Source organism: Apodemus sylvaticus, chromosome 12, assembly GCF_947179515.1.
Source record: "Apodemus sylvaticus chromosome 12, mApoSyl1.1, whole genome shotgun sequence".
Taxonomy (NCBI): domain Eukaryota; kingdom Metazoa; phylum Chordata; class Mammalia; order Rodentia; family Muridae; genus Apodemus; species Apodemus sylvaticus.
This window is the reverse complement of record NC_067483.1, coordinates 99,754,056-99,770,546: the sequence shown is the minus strand read 5'-3', so window position 1 is coordinate 99,770,546 and position 16,491 is coordinate 99,754,056. Positions and strand designations below refer to the sequence as shown.

Below are 16,491 nucleotides of genomic sequence, written 5' to 3'. Positions count from 1 at the left end.
CAGGACACCCAGGCCTTCCTCCATCCCAAACTATCACTAAGAAAGCAAGTAGAATGGAACAACTTTTCAAGTCTGGAAGTGTTCCAGAAAGAACTGGATTCTTCCAACACAGACCAGAGATTCCAACCCTGACCCTCCTCACAGCAAAGCGTTTTCATCTAGTGCAGCACCATCTGGACTCTCAACAGATAAAACAACAATGGAAATGAGCCTTCAAGAGTCTGGAGTCCCACCATCCAGTCTCATGTCTCCCTCTCTAGAGGTCCTAAGGAGTCAGGAACCCTTTGGGCTGATCTTCTGCTGGCAGAAGCCAGTCAGATGGACTCCAGAAGCCTCAGAGCCCAGAACTGCAGCAGGACTACTCTCCTACGATTCAGGCCAGTGTATATCAGAGCCCAGGTAAGTGCTGCAGAGACAAGCAAACATTTGATGCCCTGCCCTATGTATCAAGATGGATATGCAAGCCCAGGAAGACAGAACCTGATAGTGTTGCCAGTGGAGAAGCAACTGCTGCTGCTGTTGCTGGGAGAGGGGTCCATTCAGGATGGTCAAAAGGAAGTGAGTTCCAGTCAGAGAACATATTAGCTCTGAACCTCACGTCTAAAGAAGTAACATCCCTACCACTTAGCCTGGCCCTGGCAAGTCCTCATCTCTGGTATCCAGATAATATGACACAGGCTTTGATGCATGAGAAAAGTCTGGACCTCCATCACTCTTTTGGGGCCTCCTAGGTATGCTATGTAACCAGTCCTCTGTGCATCAGATTGCATTTAACAGCAGCAGAACAGACCAAGCACTTTGAGTGACTCTTAGGAAGAGCTACATCATGCCGGGCCTAGAAACAGGACTTAGGGACATCAGCCTCTGCAGGAACAGACTGTTGGGTCTGGGGCTAACTTTCACTAAGATGAATGTTAAATACAGAAATGGAAGGCAGCATGGGGTAGGGAGTGGTTCCCCCAAGGCCCAGGAGTGAGTCCTTTCTCCCTTTACCATGAGCCTGGTCTGGGAACTTAGTTCCTCTCAACATCAATTACCCACTTTAAAACAGGGATGACTTCCCGAAGGTTAAGCGAAAATAAACACACATAAGACATGGGTGTTTAAAGCTACCACTTCCCTTTCCTTCTTCCTTTCCAATTTTTCTTCAAACAATTAAAATCCCCAGGGCTACTTGGATGACTTAAAAGAAAATATATCTCAAAGTGTTTGAGGAAACTCACCCTGTTCTGACTGGAGGGGGTCCATCATAAGGACAGCAATGGGAAAGCTAGGAAAACCAAAACTTGGCCCTCCACATAATTAAAGAACATAAAACAGAACCTAAATAATTGGAGAGTGGCGCTGTTTGTAGGTGATATAGTACAGCTGGGGAAGATGTTAGACCTCCTGCTTAATGTGTGACTAGGATGCAATTTCAGTCAGAATCACAGGCCAGCTGCCGACTTTTCCAGGGCCTTGGAGTGGGGAGACAATGACAATAGACTACATACTAAAATAATTAAGCATTAGCAGGACTGTCTTCAAGACAAACAATTATGAAAACATCATCCTTCCGGGGGTGGGGGTGGGGTGGGGTGGGGGGTAATTAAAGTCCTCTAATCCCAGGACTTGGGGGACAGTAACAAGCAGATCACTGAGTTTGAGGACAGCCTAGTCTACATGTCTACATAGTGAGTGCCAGGACAGCCAGGGCTATACAGAAAACCCTGTCTCAAAAAAGAAAAGAAAAAGAAGAAGAGGAAAAGGAGGGAGGGAGGGAGAGAGGGGAAGGGAGGGAAAGAGGGAGGGAAGGAAGGAAAGGAAGGAGGGCTAGAGAGATGGCTCGGTGGTTAAGAGCACTGACTGCTCTTATGAAGGTCCTGAGTTCAATTCCCAGCAACCACATGGTGGCTCACAACCATCCCTAATGAGATCTGACACCCTCTTCTGGAGTGTCTGAAGACAGCTACAGTGTACTCACATATAATAAATAAATAAATCTTTAAAAAAAAAAAGAAAAGAAAAGGGATGGGAGGTGGGGGAGAGAAGGGAAGGAAAAGGAAGGGGAGGAGAGGAGAAGAGAGGAGAGAAGGGAAGGGAGGGGAAGGGAAGGGAAGATCATCCTTTACTGAGTTCTTGCAATGAGCTAGGATCTGACAAGCTAGAGTTTACACCTGAAGTGGAATAGCAACTGTAACTTTAACCCTGTTGTAAGTATGTAAACCTCAAGTGAAAGATTCTGCATCCAACTCACATGACAAATGTTCTACAGAAGGATAAGAAGACAAAAGTTATCACATAGATCATAGATGTGAGGGTTTATTGTGTAAAGAAAAGGGCAGGTCTTCAGAGACAGCTCAGACAATAAACCTACACAAGTGTGAGCCTCTGAATTCAGTCCCCATAATCCATATAAAGAAGTTGGTCATAGTGGGTCACACATGTAATCTGAGCACTGGGAAGCAGAGACAGGAGCCTGCTCAGAAAATTCTAGGTTAATGAGAGACCTGTCTCACAATACACTCTGATGACTCTTACCCCAACATTGTCCTCTGGCCTCCACACACATGCACACACACCTGCATTCATACTCATGCATGTGAACATGAACACACACACACCTGCATAGACATGAACACACATGAATTCATACTCATACACATGCAAGAGCACACAAAACCAAGTGCACACACACACTTGCATACACAGAGAATCATTCAAATCAGAAAGAAGTGAATTATTTAATAAACGATACTATGACAATTGAATGAGCAATGTATAAAATAAGTTTAAATGCTAGCCTCGCGTAATATATAAACATATATTTCAAACTGTTTAATATTCTAAAGGATATTTTAACACTGCTATTTGAACAGCAGAGCAGAAAATGGAGAGTGCTTTTATAACAGGGGTAAGGAAATGAGTTCTCTAGCCATTCTATAAAAGTCAGAAACATGAAGAAAAACACTAGCATAAAAAAAATTCACATCTGCCAAATGCGGTGGTACGTACTTTTAAACCTAGCACTCTGGAGACAGAAGTAAGCAGTCTCTGTGAATTGGAAGTCAGCCTGGTCTACAGAGATCCAGCCCCCTCTGGAGTTACACGAGGAGACCCTAACTCCAAATTTTTCAGTTGTATATGTTGTTGGCTTGCTTTTTTTAAGTTCCCTAAACATAAAAATGAATTTTAATAAGGATGATAGTTCTCAGCATGCGTTTGATTTAAGATTGGTAGTCATGACACATCAGCAACTCTTTCTTAGAATAAAGAAAAGTGAGCCATTTGAAAATGAGACGATATGATGGCTTTGCCTATTAGATTTGTCTCTACTCGGGGCTGCTCTTGAGGGCAGGAGCCATTTCTCAAACTAGTGTCAGTTCAGCTGTGGCCAGGGCTGAGCCACCTGCAGAGTCAATGGCTACTTGGCCAGCAGCTCCTTCTGCAAGCACTGATCGGCAGCGGTGCTCCAGGATACAATTCCTGGGCATCTCTAACTGTACGGCTGCTTCAAGCTCCCAGAGATGCAGCCACCAACTACCCTGAAACCACAGCATCACCCACTGTTGGGGGGGCAGAAGAGAGGCTTTTACTCAGAGGCAACGTTTCTTGATTTTCTTGTTTGGAAAAAATGAGAGAACTAATAGGCGAGCATAAGAGTACACACATAAACATTTGCTGAATTGTCTCATTCGTGATAATTATTATTGTTGCAAGAAAGCCACACAGCCTCCTGAGTATATGCAGGAACATGATAAAAGATAGAAATGGGAATCTAGGAATGCCAGGTTTTCAGACCAACCAAGAGTGTCCAAATACCCATCTTCCAATATATGAAACCCCTAAACACGCCACCACTGAAGCCTTTAGCTACTTAACCCCAAATCCCCAAGAGGCTGGACAGAAAGTTGGTGCCTCTGATTAGAAGATCCCAATAAGATCTCACTGGAGAGTGAGACAAGAAAGAAGTCGCAGCAGTCCATGGAGCTCATCAAACTGGCTGAAGATGGACGCCTCAGTGGGTAAGGAGCTCACCAGGCAAGTATGGAGTTAAGGTCCCAGAACCACATAAAGCACTTTAACCTCGATCATGAGACAGAGACAGGAGATCCTCAGAGCCAACTGTTCAGCATCTGTGAATGCCTATATCAGTGGGTGACAACCTCAACAAACAAAGTGGGAATCAAGGGAGATGTCTAATACCAACCTCTGGTCTCTGCATGCACACATATGTACACCCATACACATTGTACAAGCAAGCATGCACACACATGCACACACAAGGAACAGCTGTATTCCTTGCCTAATTCGAATCTACCCTTCATGCCTGTTAGGAAGAATTCCCTCCTGGACCTCCTAAATCAAGGTTAAGAGACCCATCTAGGGCTATACTGTGAACGCTGTAAGAACAGACTTGGCATCTGTCCTTTTGTTCTCATATCAAGCCAGTGCCTGATAGAGTTGGCCAATAAAAAGCAACTGAAATAAATATAGAATCCAAACACCAACAAGCAAAAAACCAAAAACAAACAAACAAAAAACTATATAATTCCCAGGCTCAACAAAAACCAAACCTAAAGGAAAGGGTAAAATTTGAAAGCAGGAAGCAGTTGGGAGGTGAAAGTCAGGTTCCCAGGAGGAAATCAGCATTACTGCTATTGAATTCTCAGTCTGTGCCTTGTGTGTTTTGTGTGATATTAGCCTGGCTACAGGTCTGCTGACCCTGTACACAGCTATGCTTGCCCTGCTCACAGCTCTGCTGGCCCTGTACAAGGTTCTGTTGACCCACTGATGGCTTGGTATAAATAAGAAATGTTCCTCTCCAACACAGATATAAAGTCAATGCACGGAGAGCTCAGCAAGCCAATCACACACTAGCTATCCCTGGTCCCCCATGCAGAGTATAGCCTGCACAAACGCATGCAACAGTCATACTGTGTGTTCATATTTCAACTAGGCAGAAAGGCCAGGGATCATACACTAGGCCTGGCACAGTATGATGAGGGGTGAGGAGTTTGAATTAAATCCATGGCCATTTGGGAGGGCTAAGAGAAGCAACCATTTTAAAAGAGTGCAGAACTGTGTCAAGTCTATCTGCTAAAGGCTAGAAGAGAAAATCAGATGTGACACAGTGAAGAGCTGTTACATCAGCCTCACAGCAGAGCCAAGGTCAGTACACTCCTTCGGAGACTGTTATCTGTCCCTCAATATCACCTGTTCCTCCATGGCTGAGGCTATGTCCCTACCACAACCTCTGGGGTAGGGAGAGAGGTTGGCCACTTTAGTGGCCAACCAGATAAACCAGTCAGCTTGCATGGAAAACGCCTGCCTTCCTAAAGCTCAAAACACCCAATATAAGAATCACTTGTCATGTGGTGAGAGACTCACCACACAGGGCCTCAGCCTCAGAGAGGAGGGAGTCCCCGCCTTCATCGCTATTCCCTCTGGAGCCTGTACCCACTAGAAGGAATGAAAAGCGAAATAAATCACATAGCAATTTAATCTCTCCCTTTTGTTCCAAAGGTGTAGTTGAATCTGGCCAAGTTGAATGCCTAGTCTAAGGCCTCTTTAAAATTCTTAAGCAAAACACAAAAGCAAGGCGCTCTTTAGGTATACGCCTGCCTACCAATTAGTGTTCTGTGCCATGGGGCAAGTCATACTGTTCAGTACATGAAGGCTCTGGTGTGGAAAACCACGACCTTACTCTATTAGCTCAGGGCACATGTGCAGCTCATGCCTTCTCTATGAGAAGGCTGATGTGGGCATGCTCCTGGTAAGAGCTGGCTTGGAACTGTGTTCTACCCTAGTGAAAGGACCAGCATAGACCTCCTTACAACCCTTCACTTCATTCCTCCTATAGCTATGGGTGGGGTGGATAGGAGACCTACCGATAAACTAGACTTGAAGAGCAGTTCCAGCAGCAAGCCACATGAACAGTGCTGTTGAACTTGCTCCTGGCCAGAGTGCTGTCTCCAGTCAACACCTATATAACCACCAGGTAAACAGTCCTCTCGGCATTCCAGCCAGACAGGAAGAGTTCCGGCTCCCTGAGATGAACACAGTATATGCTTGCTCTAGCAAACTGTCAATCACTGAGCCCAGAACACCACCCAAAAGACACACACCCTCATGCCCCATCTGGGCCACTCCAGGCCTGTTAGTTGAACCAACAACCTATCGATCAATCCTACTTTTATAAAAAGCAGAATTCTTCATCGGCTATGTGTGTGACATGCATGTGTGGGTTCATGTCTGCATCGTGTGCATGTGTGAGTGCAGGTGTACATGGGTGTGGAGACAGAGCAGAGGTTGACATCACTCTACCTTCCTCACTTTGTAAGACAGCTCACCTCTGTTCAGCAAGAAGCCATCTAAGAGAAAGACAAGGTCTATACTTGGGCATGGCTACAGACTTCATTGTACACTTGGTAGAAGTGACTGTGGCCAAGACCAATGTGAATACATGATGCCCTGCAGTTAGTACTGTCTCCTTGAGTCATCATGAGAACTACTCACAGACTCTTAACTGGGCACCTGTAGGAAACTCTCACTCTGCTAGGAGCTATGGGAGCCAGAGCCAAAGAAAGACAGGACAGGCTTCTCCTGCCTCTCCCCAGTGCCTCCCAGGAGCAATTCATAAATGAACCGAGAGGGACAACACTAACTCTGGAGAGAAAAACAGATGGAGCCTTAATTGGTTAGTGACACACAATGGCTTCCAGTAACTAGATGAGGAGAAAGAATCAAAACCAATCAGCCACAGATGTGGAAGCAACACCTCACCCTCTCTACACATGAAACGAGGCTTTGAGCCTCAGATACTCACTGTTCTTCTTGTACATCAGAATTTCGAAGGAATTCATCTCGTAGTTCTCAAAGGTCTGTCGAACCTTTTCAACTGTGTCCTTGTCAGTCAGCTCTCCATACATAAAACTGAAAGCCAACCAAAAACCTCATTAGCAAGTCGACAAGTATTTACTCATCCAAGTGTATGTTAAATAAGTTCCACACCTAGCACTGAACACGCATAAGCATGTGAATACACACGCATACATACACACACGTATTCACACATACATGTGTGAACACACATGAACACATGCACATTTAAACCTACATGAGCACACACAGTGAAAACAGTATTGGAATTTAAGAAGACTCACTGATTAACTGTAAGAAGACTCACTGATTAACTGGTTTTTTTTTAATCCTCCATTTTTCATTTCTGCCCCTGAAAACTAAGCCTCTAATGACAGGCACAAGTGAGAAATCAATCGGTAGATCTGGAAGGAGGAGGAGCGGCACGGTGCACCAGGGTGGCCACTCTGCTTGGCTTCTCAGAAGCAAAGACAAGTGAGATCTCAGAGCTCGGGAAGCAGGGAAGGAAGGGAGCATGCCAGGCAAGTCTGTGTGCCACTGACAAAGGTTTTACCATTGTAAAACCTGGGTGTGCATCAGCTCCATGTGACTGGACTCCAGACAGGGAAGGGAATTGTTGCAATAGACAACACAAAGATGTCAGAAGAAACTGTAGCAATTTCAGCCAGAAAGGTAAATGACATCTTAGCCTGTAACTAACTGGAGCACATGGGAGGGTCTTAGGCAGGGGATAAATGAAGTCAGATTACATCTTAGAAACAAACACAACTCCAAAAGACTTTTGAGAAAGATGACCTGGGTAAATTTGTACCAGAGGGGAGGGGGAGAGAGGGGGGGGAAGAGGAATAGAGAGGGAGAAGGGGGGAGAGAGAGAGAGAGAGAGAGAGAGAGAGAGAGAGAGAGAGAGAGATTACCAAACAAGAAAGGGGGTACAACTTGCTGCTCTAGCAAAGCAGCAGCTTTGGAAGAACCAGATTCTGCTGCTGTCTGTGCAGCTTTTCCTGCCTTCTGAAAAACAACAGCCCTCTGTCTCAAACACTGACAGAATCAAGTCCTTCAGCCTTTAATAATACATCTTCCTGCTGCTCAATGTTGGAAAAAGACAGCCTAAGGAAGTAAATACACAGGATGTAAAAGATCAGAGAAAATCCTCAGGATAGTCAGGGCACTGCCTATGAGCCCGGCTCTCAGCAGAGGCAGGGAAGCGGCCAGAGCCATTCCATACAGAAACCCCAGAGCCCTGTACTGAGTCCAGTCCTTCCAGGGTCAGAATAAACCCTCAGCTAAGTGGGATGAACCAGGGCACAAGACACTCCCAAAATACAAGAGGAGATAGGCAGGAAAGCCACGCCCTCTAATACCTCCCAGGGCCCAGCAAGCACCCCTTGCAGACCCCAGGTCTCCAGGCAACAAGGAGACTATTGATCCTGCCCACAGGCCATGCAGAAGTGGGGATGTGGCCTCCAAACCATGATTTTCCATCAGCTAATGCTGAGGTGCACTAAAGGTATTCTAGCTTTTTCTTGAAAACTCGACTCATAGAATCATTGGCTTTTAGAAGAAAAGAACATTAAAAAAAATGTACTATCAATATAATTCCTGACTTAGACCAAACATCCAGTCAAGCGCTATTCAGGCTGGCTGCAGGAACAGAGCTGGGGGGGGGGGGGGGCGGGGGTGTTACATTCCTCTGGTCACTGGGAGGTGTGGCTGACTGTGTAGATATCCTTGTAGAGGATCACTTGGCTTTGAGGCTGTGCTTATAACCTAGAGCCAGGAAAACAGAAAACGGAGCTTGGAAATATCTCCACAAAGATGAAAACAGATCAAGACTAAGTCATCCCAGCCTAGGAACAAGATGACTGTATCCTCTCTCTGTCTCTCTTGCAGAGTCATTTTTCTAGACCATTGACCTTCGGCTAAGGAAAGTGCTGGTGTCCACAGCGGCAGCCTCCTCACGGGCAAACAAGACTCCACCTCCAAGTCCCACAGATAAAGTACAGGGTTACACCCATTTGCATTAGGCTCCTGGACTTCTCCAAGCTGCAGCTAACTAGGAGGTGAACGTTACGTGTCTGCAATACATGAAATAAGAAAAACAGAAGGTGCAGGCTATCAGGAATCCAGTTGGCACAGGTGGGAAGGGAGGAATCAGGAGTTACAGCTGAATAAATTGCTTAGATTTGTATAAAAGAAAAGTTGGCAAACTCATCAAGGGAATGTATCTGTTGTCCTAGAGGTGAGTGCAGCCAATAAGAAAGAGGGGGAAATGCTTGCTCTGGACAGGCCAAAGAGTGAAGCTAAATCTTGGAACTTGACAGTTGTGAATCTGCAGATGGAGACAGACAGACAGGGACAGATATTCAGAGGAAAAACAGCATATGGCGAATACCAGAGATTCGTGTGCGTTAGAGACATAATTTCCAAATCTATGAGCAGTAAGAAAAGTCTTGAACTGTCCATTTGCCAGGCTCAACAATCTAGAGCTTAACAAAATTCAAAGGTTGTCCAAACTCTGTGTGCCAAGAGTTGTTTATGAGGCTGATCTGACACGTGGAAATGCAAGGCAGCATGGTGAGGCACCTCCGAGCTCCTGATGAGGTTACTTCTTGACTTAGATGATAGTTCCACTGCAAACACACACACACAGCACAGAAGAAGGAGTCTGGAGTCCAGAGGCTGCGCTGAGCCAGGATCCAGCCATGTCTGCAACAGAATGCCGGGTAGGGTCCAAGCTTCGTGCCAGCTCAGCACCTTGAAAACAGCTTTTCTAGCAGCCAGGCCCAAGTGTAGGGGGGTAAATATCTATACAGATATGTCTCTGAAGAATTCCAGCTGAGGAAAAGCTCTATAAATGAGGCCCTATCTTGTAATTACTCTCTATAAAATGTTCTTAACTTTTTTTTTTAATTTTACACTGGGGCATACCTCGGTTGGTAGAGGGCTTGCCTAACATGCCTAAGGCCCTGGGTTCAGATCCCAGATCTGCATAAACAGGGCATGCTGGCGTACACTTGTAATCCCAGTACTTAGGAGGCTGAGGAAGGGGCATCAGAAGCGCTCAGGGTCATCTTTGGCTACCTAACAAGTTTGAGGCCAGCCTGAACTACATGAATGCCTTGGTTTAATTTAAAAATATTTAATCTCCTAACTCTCACATTAAGTTCTACCTAAACTTCATAAACTTTTGAGCTCACATATAGATTTTGTTTTCCATTCTCTATCTTACTGACTGCAGGTCTGTCAGTTGTAGGAACCGTGTTCTACATCTCCATTGGGTTTCCCAGCATATGCACACACTACGGGAGCTATGGCCATAAAAATTCACAAGACACCAAGAGTCAGATCAAGGCAACCCCCCCACTCTGGCACCCCTAGAGATGCACTTGGCGTACCTGCAGGCGCTGCTCTTTTGCATCACTTCTGCCCGGTGGTAGCCAGACAGCTTGCAGAATCCGTCATTGCTGTACACGATGGGCCAGTCCACGATCTGGGCATTCCCCAACACAAAATTAGTGTCTATGTCAAAAAAGGAAGAGAGAGCATATGAAGCAAGACATTAGTCGATACGTATAATTTCAGCAGTCCTAATACTTATGAGGACAGTCTCTCAGACAGAACCCTGTCCTCCAGGAGGAAGAAGAAAAACCAGGCTTTGGAATTAAAAATTCTGACTGTAAATGCTAAGCAAGCTCACCCTATCCTAAGGAAGGAGGCATGATTATCCACCAACCCAGGAACCTGGGGAGTGGGAGGGTGGTGAGTTCATCTGTGAGTTCAAGCCTGATTTATCCTCTGGAAGCACACTGGTAAGTCAAAGCAAAGAAAAGCTAAGAGCAGTGTCTTCTAGGCTCTGAACTGCATCTCACCTTATCATTCTCTTGGCCAAAAGACATAAATTGGCTTTACTGGCCCTGACTAGCCCTGGTCATCCCACAAGGCCTTTCTGTGGAAGCAAAGGAAGCGCCCTGCCTCCCAGGACACAGGGAGAAACCTCATGAGGACAGTGACCCAGCCTCCTCCGGAGGCTACTGCAGAGAGCAGTCAGCGATTCACCAGAGTCTCTTCAGACTTTGAAATTCTGCAGCCACAGAGGTGCATAGCAGCAGCCAGCCTCTAACTCAGGAGCCAGGGTCACAATGGCTTTGTTGTGTTCCCATGGTTCTAATATTTTGAAAATTAAAGCTGTCAAGACCTCTTAATGCTCAGAAAATCATGTCCCTCTTTTAATCTCAATAATTTAAATTGAGCAGATTTAAAATCTGAGTCTTCAATGTGACCATTATTTTAGCCTGGCTCCATCCCCTGCACATATTTACACTCACCTCACCCCCTAAAGAAATGCATACATATTCTTCCCTGTTATAAACTGGAGAATATATGTATCGTCTGTGTGTGTGTGTGTGTGTGTGTGTGTGTGTGTGTATAGTGAAATAATGGCCCTTCTAACTGGGAGGTTAATTTGTATTGGAATAGCATTTCTGCACTTGTGTGTACAACAGTGAGTTCCTATGAAACAATATGAGTCCCTAATTTTCCATCTCACTGAAAGCACATCAATAATACAAAGCAAGTACATTATGTATGTAAGTACCTGTTGCACACATGTGCATGTGTCTATGCACATGTGTGCATGTATGTATGTGTGTGCATGTGTATATGTGTGTATGTATGCATGTATGCATGTATGTATGTGTGTGCATGTGTATATGTGTGTATGTATGTATTATGTATGTGTGCATGTGTGTATGTGTGCATTTGTATATATGTGCATATGTGTGTTCATGTATGTACATGTACACTGTGTATGTGTGCATGTATATATGTGTGCATGTGTGTATGTATGTGTGCATGTGTGTATATGTGCATGTATGTATATGTGCATTGGGTATGTGTGCATGTGTATATGTGTGCATGTAGGTCTTGATGGTAGGTGTCTTCCTTGACTGACCTCCATCTAATTTTTGAGATATGTTCTCTCACTAAACATGAGCTCATTGAGTCTCCTGGGTTGGTTGGCCAATGAGCTCTGGGATACACCTGTTTCTGAGCACCCCAGTGCTGTAGTTACAGGCACAAAACACTGCACACAGCCATTCACACAGGTAGGGTAGATCAAAATTAAGGTCCTTGTGTGTGCAGCAGCCACTGAGTCATCCTCTAGTCTCTACAACAGCATTAATAAATCACTCAGAATGTAGATAGTCATTCTTTCTGTCTTCATGGAGTCAGACAGACTGCTCTGCCCTGCACATATGAGTTTATTTCTTGAGTTGGCAGGTTTGTAAAGATTATTACATTTCATAAAAGAAAAAAAGCACCAAAGGCAGAGGATGCTTGACCATAAAGACAAGGAAGACAGGAGCCAGGCCGAGCCAAGGCTATTCAGAGGAGGGAGAGGAGAGTCATCTTCCTTGAGAATAGCCTGATGTATTTATTTAGTATATCTACTAACCCATTATTACTATTGTTGCTGCAGGCATGACATGTGTGTGCGTGATGTGTGTGTGTGTGTGCATGGTGTGTATGTGCATGATGTGTATGTACATGGTGTGTGTGTGCATGATGTGTTTGGGCATGATGTGTGTGTGTGTGTATTATGTGTATGGGCATGATGTGTGTGTCCATGGTATGTATGTGCATGGGGTGTGTGTACAGGATGTGTATGTGCATGATATGTGTATATGATGTGTATGGTCATGATGTGTGAGGGCATGGTGTGTGTGTGCCTGATGCATGTATGGTGGTGTATGTGTGCATGATATGTGTGTCCATGGTATATCTGTGCATGGTGTGTGTGTATATGTGTGTGTGTGTGTGTGTGGTGGTATGTGTGTGTATAATGTGTATGTGCATAATATGTGTGGTAGTGTGTATGTGCATGATATATGTGGACATGATGTATATGTACATGATGTAAATGGACATGATGTATATGTGCATGATGTGTGTGGGCATGATATGTATATGATGTGTGGGGGCATGGTGTATGTGTACATGTTATGTGTGTGCATGATGTGTGTGTGTGTGCATAGTGTGTATGTGCATGATGTATGTGTGGTAGTATGTGTGCATGATGCATGTGTCCATGGAGTGTGTGTGTGTATGGTGTATGTGTTGTGGTGGTGGTGTGTATGTATAATGTGTGGGGGCATGGTATGTGTGTGCATGATGTATGTGGTGGTGTGTGCATTGCGTGCATGATGTATGTGTGTATGCATGATGTGTGTGTGCATGGTATGTTTGTGTGCATAGTGTGCATGTGCATGATGTATATGGTCATGGTGTGTGTGTGCATGATGTGTGTGGTCATGGTGTGTATGTGCATGATGTTTGTGGACATGGTATGTATGTGCATGACATGTATGGGCGTGATATGTATGGACATAGTGTATTGAGCACTCATGCCATGAGGCAGAAGAGGTCAGAGGTCAGAGAACAATGTTATAGGGTCTGTTTAGTTCTTCTACCTTAACATGGATTTGGGGAGGGTCAAACTCAGGTCACCAGGCTTGTATGACAAACACCTTTAGCCACCAAGCCATACTGATGACCCTAGTTCAATCTACTTTTAAGTGAAGGTATATGCCTACTACTTTCAAAGATTAGCTTCTAATGAAAACTTATAACTAGATCCTCCTTGCAACTTACCCACTTATATAAGTGCTTTTTAACTGTCCTTTAAGGACCAAGCACAAGGCAAGATCATGGGGCAATCAGACTGCAAGACATGGACCCTGAACATAATGAACTGCCAAGACATATGGACATGTAGCAACTAGCTAAAAAAGAAGGCAAGAAGGTGACATGTGCCTGGCATCCTAGCAAAATATTGCCATAGAAGGACAGCCAGGGCTATACAAGACCCTGTCCCAAAACAGAAGGCAGAAGTGGCAGTGTGTACCTGTGAGCCACACACTTAGGAGGTCAAGGCAGGAGGATTGGGATCTCAACACCCATGGCCATACAGCATATTCAAGGCCAGCTTTAGCTACAGAAGACTCTTTCATAACAATAAAGAGAAGGGCTGGGTAGGTGGCTCAGAAAATTAATCGCTTGCTGTTAAGGCATAATGACCAGAGCTCAGACCCCTAAAACTCAGGCAAAGCAGAGTACAGCAGTGCTTGTCTGTAATCCCAGCACATGAGTGGTGAGATGTAGGCAGAGGCAGGAGAATCCTGGATCAGACAGCCTGGCATACACTGCAGGCAATAAGGTACCCACACTATATATGAACACACACACAAACAGAATTAAAAGTTCCAAATACACTTTTCCCCTATAATCCTGTGTACCAGTTTGAATAAGAATGTTCCATAGGTTCATATATACAATGTTAGATGAAGCTGTTTGGGAAGGATTAGGAGGTGGGGCCTTGTTGGAGAAGGTGTCACTGGGCGGTGGAGTTTGAAGTTTCAAACACCAACACTAGGCTAGCTTGCTAGTTTATATTTATTCTCTCTCTCTCTCTCTCTCTCTCTCTCTCTCTCTCTCTCTCTCTCTCTCTGTGCAACTTGTTCAGATGTCAGCTCACAGCTACTGACATGTTGTTTAGACTAACCTTCTGAAACCGTAAGTAAGCCCCCAATTAAATTTAAATGTTATTAAGTGGCTTGGTCACAGTGTTCCATCATAACAGCAGGACAGTAGCTAAGACATCCTGCAAGAGATTGCAACTGCCAAGAAACAGGTGACCCCCCCCCATAGCCACACCCCACACATACCCTTACCACAGCATGCAGAAAGTCTAGGAATCTTCCCTACCAGCCAACTTGGAGAGAAGGGAACCAGCACAAAGATTCCAACAATCATGACTCACTTCCTCTCCCCCTCCCACCCTCCTAACACACACTTTTTTTTTTAATTCTAACTGTAAATGATGAAGTGAGAATTACTGTCCAGAACAGTGTATCTGTATGTTAGGGTGTGCTCGCACAACCTCATGATCCACCATACATCAAGTATGAAGGAAAAAAACTCCACCAGAGAACTCCTACAGCCGATAAACAACTTCAGCAAAGTGGCAGGTTATAAAGTCAACTCAAGCAAATCAGTAGCCTTCCTATACTCAAAGGATAAGCAGGCTGAGAAAGAAATTAGAGAAATGACACTCTTCACAATAGCCACAAACAATATAAAGTACCTTGGTGTGACTCTGACCAAACAAGTGAAAGATCTGTATGAGAAGAACTTCAAGTCTCTGAAGAAGGAAATGGAAGAAGACCTCAGAAATGGAAAAATCTGCCATGCTCATGGATTGGCAGGATTAATATACTTAAAATGGCCATCTTGCCAAAAGCAATCTACAGATTCAAGGCAATACCCATCAAAATCCCAACTCAGTTCTTCATAGAGTTAGAAAGAGCAATTCTCAAATTCATCTGGAATAACAAAAAACCCAGAATAGTTAAAACTATTCTCAACAACAAAAGAAATTCTGGGGGAATAAGTATCCCTGACTTCAAGCAATACTACAGAGCAATAATGTTAAAAACTGCATGGTATTGGTACAGTGACAAGCATGAGGATCAATGGAATAAGATTGAAGATCCAGAAATGAATCCACACACCTGTGGTCACTTGATCTTCAACAAAGGAGCAGAAAACATCCAATGGGAAAAAAGATAGCCTTTTCAACAAATGGTGCTGGTTCAACTGGAGATCAGCATGCAGAAGAATGCAAATTGATCCATTCTTATCTCCTTGTACTAAGCTCAACTCCAAATGGATCAAGGACCTCCACATAAAGCCAGACACACTGAAGCTAATAGAAAAGAAACTGGGGAAGACCCTTGAGGACATTGGTACAGGGGGAAAGTTTCTGAACAGAACACCAATAGCTTATGCTCTAAGATCAAGAATTGAAAAATGGGACCTCATAAAATTACAAAGTTTCTGTAAGGACACCATCAAAAGGACAATCAGCAACCAACAAATTGGGAAAAGATCTTCACCAACTCTATATCCAACAGATGGCTAATATCCAATATATACAAAGAACTCAAGAAGTTAGACCCCAGATAACCAAATAACCCTATTAAAAATGGGGGTACAGAGCTAAACAAAGAATTTTCACCTGAAGAACTTCAGATGACTGAGAAGCACCTTAAGAAATGCTCAAAATCATTAGTCATTAGGGAAATGCAAATCTAAACAACCCTGAGATTTCACCTTACACCAGTCAGAATGGCTAAGATTAAAAACTCAGGAGACTGGAGGTGTTGGCGAGGATGTGAAGAAAGAGGAACACTCCTCCACTGCAGATGGGAATGCAAATTGGTACAACCACTCTGGAAATCAGTCTGGCGGTTCCTCAGAAAACTGGGCACCTGTTTATAATAGCCAGAAGCTGGAAAGAACCCAGGTGCCCCTCAACGGAGGAATGGATACAAAAAATGTGGTATATATACACAATGGGGTACTATTCAGATATTAGAAACAATGAATTCACGAAATTCTTAGACAAATGGATGAAGATGGAGAACATCATACTAAGTGAGGTAACCCAGTCTCAAAAGATCAATCATGGTATGCACTCACTGATAAGTGGATATTAGCCTAGAAACTTGGAATACACAAGACATAATCCACATATCAAATGATGTCCAAGAAGAATGGAGGAGTAGCCCC

At 44.3% G+C, this 16,491-nt stretch overlaps 1 protein-coding gene across 2 annotated transcripts in view; it reads right to left on the bottom strand.

Moving 5' to 3' along the window:
- Positions 1-16,491, bottom strand: part of Kcnh1 (potassium voltage-gated channel subfamily H member 1) — a 317,409-nt gene that overhangs the window by 276,489 nt on the left and 24,429 nt on the right. For both annotated transcript variants that reach the window (XM_052200367.1, XM_052200368.1), the window contains exons 2-3: positions 10,257-10,380; positions 6,809-6,915 (exon numbers count right to left, since the gene is read on the bottom strand). In XM_052200367.1, coding sequence (XP_052056327.1) covers positions 6,809-6,915; positions 10,257-10,380 — 231 coding nt within the window. The remainder of the gene's footprint in view (positions 1-6,808; positions 6,916-10,256; positions 10,381-16,491) is intronic.